We start from the raw sequence: 11,129 nt of genomic DNA, 5'->3' as shown, positions 1-11,129 counted from the left end.
TGGGAACCGCGCGGGACCCCCGAGCCCCGCCCCCCTGTGACGTCACCGCAGAACCTTCCAGGCCCCGCCCCCTCCCCCCTCCCCCCATTTCCCCTCCCCCCCCTCCCCCCCCCCAAACGTCGCAGCCGAACCCGGGACCGGCACCGGCGGCGGGGACCCCCCGGGACCCCCCAAAAATACCCAAAAATACCCAAAAATCCAAAAAATCCCCCAAAAATCCCCCGGGAACCCCCAAAATCCCCCCGGGAACCCCCAAAATCCCCCCGGGAACCCCAAAATCACCCAAAATTTACCCCTAAAACCCCTCCGGGAACCCCCAAAAATCCCCCAAAACCCCCCAAAAATCCCCCCCGGGACCCCCCCGGCATCGGCGGCCTCGAGACCCCCCAAAATCCCCCCAAAATCCCCCAAAATTCCCCCGGAAAAAAATTTGGGGGAGGGAATCCCCAAAAATCGGAGCCGGGACTGCGAAATTTGGGCTCGGAACCCCAAAAATCGACAGCGGGACCCCCCCCCCTTCGGAAGCTGCCGGGACCCCCTAATTTGGGGACCCCCAAAATCGGAGCCGGGAACGCCAAAATTTGGGGTGGGAACCCCGAAATTTGGGGTCGGAACCCCGAAATTTGGGGTCGGAACCCCGAAATTTGGGGCCGGGATGCGCGGGATCGGCGAGTGAGGAGGTAAAGGGGGGGCGGGGGGGTTGGGGGGATTTTGGGGGGTCCTGGGGGGGTCTTGAGGGGATTTTCGGGGGGTACTGGGGGTTTTGGGGGGATTTTGGGGGGTCCTGGGGGATTTGGGGGGCTCTGAGTGGGTTGGGGGGGGTCTAGAGGGGTCTGGGGGGGTTTTAGGGTGTCCGGGTGGGATTTTGGGGAGTCCTGGGGGGGTCATGAGGGGATTTTCGGGGGGCTCTGGGGAGATTTAGGGATCCGGGAGGGTTTTGGGGAGTCCTGGGGGGTTCTTGAGGGGATTTTGGGGGGTCCTGGGGGGATTTTGGGGGAATTTTGGGGGGGGCCTGGGGCGGTTTTGGGGGTTCTTAGGAGGTCCTGGGGAATTTGGGGGGGTTTGGGGGGGGGGTCTTGAGGGGATTGGGGAGTCCTAGGGAGGTTCTGGGGGGATTTGGGGGAGTTTTGGGGGTCCAGGGGTGGTTTTGGGGGGTCCCGGGGGGATTTTCGGGGGGTCTGGGGGGGTTTTAGGGGATCCGGGAGGGTTCTGGGGGGTCTCCAGGGGATTTTGGGGGGTCCTGGGGGGATTTTGGGGGGATTTTGGGGAGACTTGAGGGGTCTGGGGGCGTTTTAGGGGGGGTTCAAAAGGATTTTGGGGGGTCCTGGGGGGATTCTGGGGGGTCCTCAAGGGATTTTGGGGTTCTCCCGGTTCTTTGAAGGGGGGAGGGGCGTTCACGGACCCCTCCCCAATTTTCCCCTCCCCCATTTCCCCGCAGCTGATTGGCCGAGAGCGAGGAGCCCCCCCCAGCAGCACCTGCGACCCCCCCCCCCCCAAAAAATAAACCTCGGGACCCCCCAAAATTCCCCTAAAGAGCCCCTCCCCCACCCCAAATCCCCTCCCCCACCCTTAAACCCCCCCCAAATCCCCTCCCCCACCCCCTAAACCTCCTCAAATCCCCCCAAACCCCCCAAAATCCCCCCAAATTCCCCCCAAAATCCCCTCCCCCACCCCAAATTCCCCCCAAAATCCCCTCCCCCACCTCTTAACCCCCTTTTAACCCCTCCCCCACCCCAAAACCCCCCAAATCCCCTCCCCCACCCTCCAAACTTTCTTTCACCCCTCCCCCACCCCTTAACCCCCTTTAACCCCTCCCCCACCCCTTAACCCCCCTCCCCCCTTCCTCTCACCCCTCCCCCACCCCCCAAACCCCCTTTCACCCCTCCCCCACCCCTCACCCCGCCCCTCCCCCCCCCTTTTCCTCCCGCCCCTCCCCCACCCTGGGCACCCTGTGGGGGGGCGGGGCTTTGCTGGGGGGTGGGGGAGGGGCGGGGAGCGGCGCCTCCCCCATCCCCGGCCCCTCCCCCCCCTCCCCGCCCTCCCCGCCCCCTCCCCCCTCCCCCCGCAGCCCCTCCCCCCCCCGGGGGTTTTGGGGGAAGGTGGGGGAGGGCCCCGGCGGGGGAGGGGCGCGGCGGTGCCAGCGGGGGGCGCCGGTGCTGCTGACGGCCGTGGGCGCCTTCGCGGCCTTCGGCCTCATGGCCATCGCCATCGGCACCGACTACTGGCTCTACGCCCGCGCCCGCGTCTGCAACGCCACCGGCGCCGCCGGCGGCGCCACCGGCGCCAACGGCACCAACGGCGGCGCCGCCACGGCCCACGGCGGCCTCACCCACTCCGGCCTCTGGAGGGTCTGCTGCCTCGAAGGTGGCGCCCGCGACGGGGCGGGGGACGTCGCGGTGGGCTTGGTGGCACCTGGGGTGGGGTTGGGGAGGGTTGGTGGCACCTGGGGTGGGGTTGGTGGCACTTGGGACATGGTTCAGCGGGGTTGGTGGCATCTGGGATGGGGTTGGTGGCACCTGGGGTGGGGTTGGGGATGGGGTTGGTGGCACCTGGGGTGGGGTTGGTGGCACCTGGGATGGGGTTGGTGGCACCTGGGATGGGTTTGGGGAGGGTTGGTGGCACCTGGGGTGGGGTTGGTGGCACCTGGGGTGCGGTTGGTGGCATCTGGGGTGGGTTTGGGGAGGGTTGGTGGCACCTGGGATGGGATTGGTGGCACTTGGGACATGGTTCAGCGGGGTTGGTGGCATCTGGGATGGGGTTGGGGATGGTTGGTGGCACCTGCGATGGGTTTGGTGGCACCTGGGATGGGTTTTGGGATGGTTGGTGGCACCTGGGATGGGCTTGGTGGCACTTGGGACATCGTTCAGGGGGGTTGGTGGTATCTGGGATGGGTTTGGGGATGGTTGGTGGCACCTGCGATGGGTTGGGTGGCATCTGGGGTAGGTTGGGTGACGCCAGGGATGTGGTTCTGGAGGGTTGGTGGCACCTGGGATGGGTTTGGGGACATCTGGGACATCATTGGTGACACTTGGGACATGGTTCAAGGGGGTTGGTGGCACCTGGGATGGGTTTGGGGACATCTGGGACATCATTGGTGACACTTGGGACATAGTTCAAGGGGGTTGGTGGCAGCTGGGATGGGTTTAGGGACATTGGGGTGGGGTTGGTAGCATCTGGGGTGGGTTGGTGGCCTCTGGGACATCATTGGTGGCATCTAGGTTGGGGTTGGGGACATTTGGGATGTGGTTCTGGAGGGTTGGTGGCACCTGGGATGGGTTTGCGGACATTGGGGACGTCATCGGGGACATCACTGGGGACATCAGGGATGTGGTTCAGGGGTTTGGTGTCACCTGGGACACGTTTCGGGAGGGTTGGTGGCACCTGGGACAGGTTGGGGACGATGTCCCCGCTGTCCCCAGGGCTGAAGCGGGGGCTGTGCCTGCGCATCAACCACTTCCCCGAGGACCTGGAGTACGACCACGACAGCGCCGAGTACCTGCTGCGTGAGTGACCGTGTCACCCGTGTCACCTGTGTCACCTGTGTCACCCGTGTCACCCGTGTCACCCGTGTCACCTGTGTCACGTCATCGTCACCACGACAGCGCCGAGTACCTGCTGCGTGAGTGACCGTGTCATTGTCACCTGTGTCACCTCAGTGTCACCTGTGTCACCTGTGTCACCTGTGTCACCTGTGTCACCATCACTGTCAGTGTCACCTCATCATCACCACGACAGCGCCGAGTACCTGCTGCGTGAGTGACCGTGTCACCCGTGTCACCTGTGTCACCCGTGTCACCCGTGTCACCTGTGTCACCTGTGTCACCCCTGTCACCTGTGTCACCCGTGTCACCTGTGTCACCCATGTCACCTGTGTCACCTGTGTCACCCGTGTCACCTGTGTCACCCGTGTCACCTGTGTCACCTGTGTCACCCGTGTCACCTGTGTCACCTGTGTCACCTGTGTCACCTCACTGTCACCCGTGTCACCTGTGTCACCTGTGTCACCTGTGTCACCCGTGTCACCCGTGTCACCTGTGTCACCTCACTGTCACCTGTGTCACCTGTGTCACCTCAGTGTCACCTGTGTCACCTGTGTCACCTGTGTCACCTGGGTCACCTCAGTGTCACCTGTGTCACCTCAGTGTCACCTGTGTCACCCGTGTCACCTCACTGTCACCTGTGTCACCTGTGTCACCATCACTGTCAGTGTCACCTCATGGTCACCACGACAGCGCTGAGTACCTGCTCCGTGAGTGACCAGTGTCACTGTCACCCGTGTCACCCGTGTCACCTGTGTCACCTCAGTGTCACCCGTGTCACCTGTGTCACCCGTGTCACCCGTGTCACCTGTGTCACCTGTGTCACCTCAGTGTCAATGTCACCTCATCATCACCATGACAGCGCCGAGTACCTGCTCCGTGAGTGACCAATGTCAGTGTCACCCGTGTCACCCGTGTCACCTGTGTCACCTCAGTGTCACCCGTGTCACCTGTGTCACCCGTGTCACCCGTGTCACCTCATCGTCACCACGACAGCACCGAGTACCTGCTCCGTGAGTGACCAATGTCACCCGTGTCACCTTTGTCACCCATGTCACCTGATTGTCATTATCACCTGTGTCACCCGTGTCACCTCATCGTCACCATGGTAACCGTGTCCCTGTCCCCACGGCGACCGTGCCGCCGCCGCCGCCGCCTTTGTCCCGTGTCACCGTGGGAACCAAACCCCGGCTTCTGTTGCCATGGCGACACTCCCGGCATCCTCCCGTCGCCATGGCGACGTTCTGGTACCCAGACACGCGTTGCCATGGCGACGCTCCCGGCATCCTCCCGTTGCCATGGCGACGTTCTGGTACCCAGCCTCACGTCGCCATGGCGACGCTCCCGGCATCTTTCCCGTTGCCATGGCGACCATCCTGGCGATGCCGCTGCCGTCGCCATGGCGACGCTTCCGGCATCCTCCCGTTGCCATGGCGACGCTCTGGTACCCAGCCTCGCGTTGCCATGGCAACCATCCTGGCTCCCTGATTGGCTCTCGGCTACCCGCACTCTGATTGGCTGGAGATAACAGATCCCTGTCCAATGGCGGGCTCTGATTGGTCAGCGATGCCTGCGCTCCCATTGGCTGGCGATAACAGACCCCTCCCCTTCCTTGCTGGTCTCTGATTGGTTGGAGATGACAGGGCCCCTTCCAGGGGGCATTCCTGATTGGGTGGATGCCCCGGATTCCCTTTCCAATGCTGCTCCCTGATTGGTCCCCATTCCCTGTGCTCCCATTGGCTGGAGTTAACAGATCTTGGCAGCTGATTGGCTGGGACTCCCAGATTCCTTTTCAACGCTGGGCTCTGATTGGTCAGAACTCCCAGATCCCTCCCCTACATTGCTGCTCCCTGATTGGTCAGAACTCCCAGATCCCTTTTCAATGCCGCTCCCTGATTGGTCAGAACTCCCAGATCCCTTTTAAATCCTGCTCCCTGATTGGTCAGAACTCCCAGATCCCTCCCCTCCATTGCTGGGCTCTGATTGGTTAGAACTCCCAGATCTCTTTTCAATGCTGGGCTCTGATTGGCCAGAACTCCCAGATCCCTTTTCAATGCCGCTCCCTGATTGGCCAGCGCTCCCTTCTCAATGCTGGGCTCCGATTGGCGGCGGGGGAGCGGCGCCGGGCCCTGATTGGCCGGTTTGGCTGGCAGGCGTGGTCCGGGCCTCGAGCATCTTCCCGATCCTGAGCGCGGTGCTGCTGCTGCTGGGGGGGCTCTGCGTGGCCGCCTCGCGCCTGCGGCGGGCCAGGACCAGCCTCGTGCTCGGCGCCGGCATCCTCTTCGTGGCCGCGGGTATGACCCCCAAATCCGCCCCAAAATCCCCGAAATCTACCCCAAAAACCCCGAAAATCCATCCCAAAATCCATCCCAAAATCCATCCCAAAATCCATCCCGGCATCCTCTTCGTGGCCGCGGGTATGAACTCCCAAATCCGCCCCAAAATCCCCGAAATCCACCCCAAAAACCCCGAAAATCCATCCCAAAATCCATAAAAAATCCATCCCATAATCCATCCCGAAATCCATCCCGGCATCCTCTTCGTGGCCGCGGGTATGACCCCCAAATCCGCCCCAAATCCATCCCAAAATCCATCCTGAAATCCATCCAAAAACCCATCCCAAAAACCCCGAAATCCATCCCAAAATCCATCCCAAAATCCATCCCGGCATCCTCTTCATGGCCGCGGGTATGAACCCCCAAATCCGCCCCAAAATCCCCGAAATCCACCCCAAAATCCATCCCAAAATCCCCAAAATCCATCCCAAAATCCATCCCGGCATCCTCTTCGTGGCCGCGGGTATGAACCCCAAATCCGCCCCAAATCCATCCCAAAAACCCCGAAAATCCATCCCAAAAACGATCAAAATCCATAAAAAATCCATCCCCAAATCCATCCTGAAATCCATCCAAAAACCCATCCCAAAAACCCCGAAATCCATCCCAAAATCCATCCCAAATCCATCCCGGCATCCTCTTCGTGGCCGCGGGTATGACCCCCAAATCCGCCCCAAAATCCCCGAAATCCACCCCAAAATCCATCCCAAAATCCATCCCGGCATCCTCTTCCTGGCCGCGGGTATGAACCCCAAATCCGCCCCAAAATCCATCCCAAAATCCCCAAAATCCACCCCAAAATCCATCCCAAAATCCACCCCAAAATCCATCCCAAAATCCATCCCAAATCCATCCCGGCATCCTCTTCGTGGCCGCGGGTATGAACCCCCAAATCCGCCCCAAAAACCCCGAAATCCATCCCAAAAACCCCTAAAATCCATCCCAAAAAGCAGCAAAATCCATAAAAAAATCCATCTCAAAAATCCATCCCAAAATCCATCCCAAAACCCCAAAAATCCACCCCAAAATCCATCCCTTTTTTTTAAATTTTCCCCCATAAAAATTTTTTTTCCCCCCTATTTTTTTAATTTCAAATTTTTAATTTTCCCCCCATTTTTTTTGTAATTTACCCAATTTTTTTAAAATTTCCCCCCATTTTCCCCCATATTTTTTTAATTGCAATTTTTTCCCCCCCATTAACGAATCATTTAACCCCTTCGCTGCCAGGCCTGTCCAACATCGTCGCCGCCATCCTTTCCATCATTCCCCTTTTTTAACCATTTCCTTTACATTTTTCCCCATTTTTTTTTTTAATTTCTCCCCTTTTTTACCTCTTTAATTAATTCCCCCCCATTAACGAGCCATTTAACCCCTTCGCTGCCAGGCCTGTCCAACATCGTCGCCGCCATCCTTTCCATCATTTCCCCTTTTTTAATCATTTCCTTTACATTTTCCCCCGATTTTTTAAAATTTCTCCCCTTTTTTACCTCTTTAATTAATTCCCCCCCCCATTAATTAATCATTTAACCCCTTCGCTGCCAGGCCTGTCCAACATCGTCGGCGTCATCCTTTCCATCATTCCCCCTTTTTTAATCATTTCCTTTACATTTTTCCCCGATTTTTTTAATTTCTCCCCATTTTTACCTCTTTAATTAATTCCCCCCCCCATTAACGAATCATTTAACCCCTTCGCTGCCAGGCCTGTCCAACATCGTCGCCGCCATCCTTTCCATCATTCCCCTTTTTTAACCATTTCCTTTACATTTTTCCCCATTTTTTTTTTTAATTTCTCCCCTTTTTTACCTCTTTAATTAATTCCCCCCCATTAACGAGCCATTTAACCCCTTCGCTGCCAGGCCTGTCCAACATCGCCGCCGCCATCCTTTCCATCATTCCCCTTTTTAAATCATTTCCTTTACATTTTTCCCCATTTTTTTTTTAATTTCTCCCCTTTTTTACCTCTTTAATTAATTCCCCCCCCCATTAACGAATCATTTAACCCCTTCGCTGCCAGGCCTGTCCAACATCGTCGCCGCCATCCTTTCCATCATTCCCCTTTTTTAATCATTTCCTTTACATTTTTCCCCATTTTTTTCCCATTTTTTTTTTAATTTCTCCCCATTTTTACCTCTTTAATTAATTTCCCCCCCATTAACGAATCATTTAACCCCTTCGCTGCCAGGCCTGTCCAACATCGCCGCCACCATCCTTTCCATCATTCCCATTTTTTAATCATTTCCTTTACATTTTTCCCATTTTTTTTTTAATTTCTCCCCTTTTTTAGCTCTTTAATTAATTCCCCCCCCCATTAACGAGCCATTTAACCCCTTCGCTGCCAGGCCTGTCCAACATCGTCGGCGTCATCGTTTACATCTCGGCCAACTCGGGCGAGGGCTCGGCGGGGGGGGTGGGCGCGGGCGGGGTCCCCTCCCCCCGGTACGGGGGGGTGGGGGGAGGGGCGGGGGGCGGGGGCGGGGGAGGGGCGGGCGGGGGGGGAGGGGAGCGCCGCCCCTCCCCCTACAGCTACGGCTGGAGCTTCTACTTCGGCGGCGTCTCGTTCATCCTGGCCGAGGCCATCGGCGTCCTGGCCGTCAACCTGTACATCGAGCGGCACCGCGCCGCCCCTCCCCCCCCGCCCCGCGCCCCTCCCCCCCCGCCCCCTCCCCCCCGCGCCGCCCGGCCCCGCCCCCCCCCCGCGCGCCGCCGCTCGCGCTCGGGCTCGCGCTCCAGCGCCAAGTCGCGCGACCCCTCCCCCCCTCCCCCTCCCCCACCCCCTCCCCCGCCGCCCCTCCCCCACCCCTCCCAGCAAAGCCGCGGGAAAGCCGCGAGCCCCCCCCCGCCGCCCCTCCCCCCCCCCGCCGAGATCTCCCTCTTCACCCTCGGCCGGGGGGGGGAGGGGCCGCCGCACGCCCCGCCCCTCCCCCAGCCCGCCCCGCCCCCCCCCGGCACCCCCGGCGCCCCTCCCCCACCCGGCCCCGGCGCCTTCCTGGCGCTGGCGGGGGGGGGAGGGGCGGAGACGGCGGGGGGGGGCGGGAGCGGGACCCTCAACCGGAGAACCACGCCGGTCTAGGGGGCCCCAAACCGGCCGGAATTCACCCCAAAACCGGCCCCAAACCGGCCGGAATTCACCCCAAAATCGGCCCCAAACCGGCCCCAAATTATCCCGAAATTATCCCAAAATTATCCCGAATTCACCCCAAAATCGGTCCCAAATCGGCCCAAAATTGGCCCCAAATCAGCCTAAAATTATCCCGAAATTATCCCAAAATCAGCCCGAAATTATCCCGAAATCACCCCAAAATCGGTCCCAAATCGGCCCCAAACCGGCCCCAAATTATCCCGAAATTATCCCAAATTCACCCCAAAATCGGCCCCAAACCGGCCCCAAATCGGCCCCAAATTATCCCAAAATCAGCCCGAAATTATCCCGAAATCACCCCAAAATCGGTCCCAAATCGGCCCCAAATCGGCCCCAAATTATCCCGAATTCACCCCAAAATCAGCCCAAAATTATCCCGAATTCACCCCGAAATCGGCCCCAAATCGGCCCCATCCCGAAATTATCCCAAATTCACCCCGAAATTGGCCCGAAATTATCCCAAAATTATCCTGCTTTCATCCCAAAATTTTCCCAAATACACCCCAAAATCGGCCCCAAATTCAGCCCGAAATCAGCACAAATTCACCCCAAAATCAGCCCAAAATCAGCCCAAAATTATCCCAAAATTATCCCCAATTCACCCCAAAATTCATCCAAAATCGGCCCGAAATTATCCCAAAATTATCCCAAAATCAGCGCGAAATTATCCCAAAATTATCCCAAATTCACCACAAAATTCATCCAAAATCACCCAAAATTCACCCAAAATCACCCCAAAAATCCCCCAAAATTCACTTTTCAGATTTACCCAAAATTCACCCCAAATTCACGGGGATCCCCCAAAATCCCCCTCAGGACCCCAAAATCCGGGTGCCAAAAATCGTCAATTTTTTGGAGCCCCAAAATCGTCATTTTTTGGATGGAATTGCCCAAATTTCCCCTCCCTGGGGGATCCCAAAATTCCCTTTTTTCCCCTTCTTTCCCCGTTTTTCCCTTTTTTTCCCATTCCCCCATTTTTTGACTTTTTTTTTTTTTTTTGCTTTTTTTGATCATTTTTTGGGTTTTTCTGTTATTTTTTGACTTTTTTGTCCTTTTCTTGTCCTTTTTTTCCCCACTTTTTTTGAACAATTTTTGGCCTTTTTTCCCCCTTTTTTCCCCCTTTTTTCTCGTTTTTCCCTTTTTTCCCCTTTTTCCCCATTTTTTGCCCCATTTTGCCCCTCCCCCCCCACCCCCGGGGGGTCCCAGTGCCTTAAAGGGGGGGGCTGGGACCCCCGGGGTGCCCCCACCAGTTTGGACCAGTACGGACCAGTACGGACCAGTACGGACCAGTTTGGACCAGTTTGGACCAGTTTGACCCAATTTCCCTAGACCAGTCTGGACCAGTTTGGCCCAGTAACCCCCAATTTCCCCGGACCAGTTTGGCCCAGTTTGTCCCAGTTTGGACCAGTTTGGCCCAACTTCCCCAGGCCAGTTTGGCCCAGTGTCCCCCAGTTCCCTGGACCAGTTTGGACCAGTTTGGACCTGTTTGGCCCAATTTCCCTGGCCCAGTTTGTCCCCGTTTGGCCCATTAACTCCCAGTTCCCTGGACCAGTTTGGCGCAGTAATTCCCTGAACCAGTTTGGACCAGTCCAGACCAGTTCCCTGCCTTATACGGGACCAGTTTCCCCCATTTTCCCTGGACCAGTTTGGCCCAGTAACTCCCAGTTCCCTGGCCCAGTTTGGCCCAGTTTGTCCCAAATTCCCTGGCCCAGTTTGTCCCAGTTTCCCTGGCCCAGTTTGTCCCCGTTTGTCCCAATTTCTCTGGCCCAGTTTGTCCCAGTTTCCCTGGCCCAGTTTGTCCCAGTTTGGCCCTGTTTGTCCCAATTTCTCTGGCCCAGTTTGTCCCAGTTTGGCCCAGTTTGTCCCAGTTTCCCTGGCCCAGTTTGGCCCAGTTTGGCCCAGTTTGTCCCAGTTTCCTTGGCCCAGTTTGGCCCAGTTTGGCCCAGCGTGCCTCAGTTTCCCCTTCCCCATGACCCCGGGCGGGTGGGGGGGGCTGGGATCATCGGGAGCCCCCCCGGCCACGCCCCCTTGGCCAAGCCCCGCCCCTTTCTGCCCCACCCAATCAAACCCCGCCCCTTTCTGCCCCACCCAATCAAATCCCGCCCCTTTCTGCCC

At 58.2% G+C, this 11,129-nt stretch overlaps 1 protein-coding gene and 1 long non-coding RNA gene across 2 annotated transcripts; both read left to right on the top strand.

Annotated features, from left to right (window-relative positions):
• Nucleotides 1-98: 98 nt before the first annotated feature.
• Nucleotides 99-1,739, top strand: LOC144248155 (uncharacterized). Its single transcript, XR_013341541.2, has 2 exons — nt 99-680; nt 1,439-1,739. It is a non-coding gene; the product is annotated as an uncharacterized LOC144248155 (long non-coding RNA).
• Nucleotides 1,740-2,065: 326 nt separating this feature from the next.
• CACNG8 (calcium voltage-gated channel auxiliary subunit gamma 8) lies at nt 2,066-10,329 on the top strand. The gene is made up of 6 exons (XM_085565722.1): nt 2,066-2,364; nt 3,420-3,503; nt 3,657-3,752; nt 5,693-5,833; nt 8,215-8,485; nt 10,221-10,329. The coding sequence occupies exons 1-6, from the start codon at nt 2,196-2,198 to the stop codon at nt 10,327-10,329; spliced, it is 870 nt and encodes a 289-aa protein (XP_085421848.1). The 5' UTR covers nt 2,066-2,195.
• The last annotated feature ends 800 nt before the right edge of the window (nt 10,330-11,129 follow it).

The sequence above is a fragment of the Lonchura striata genome, chromosome 37 (assembly GCF_050655825.1).
Source record: "Lonchura striata isolate lonStrDom1 chromosome 37, ASM5065582v1, whole genome shotgun sequence".
Lineage (NCBI taxonomy): Eukaryota > Metazoa > Chordata > Aves > Passeriformes > Estrildidae > Lonchura > Lonchura striata.
The sequence above is the reverse complement of the archived record's forward strand: the minus strand, read 5'-3'. Positions and strand labels throughout refer to the sequence as shown.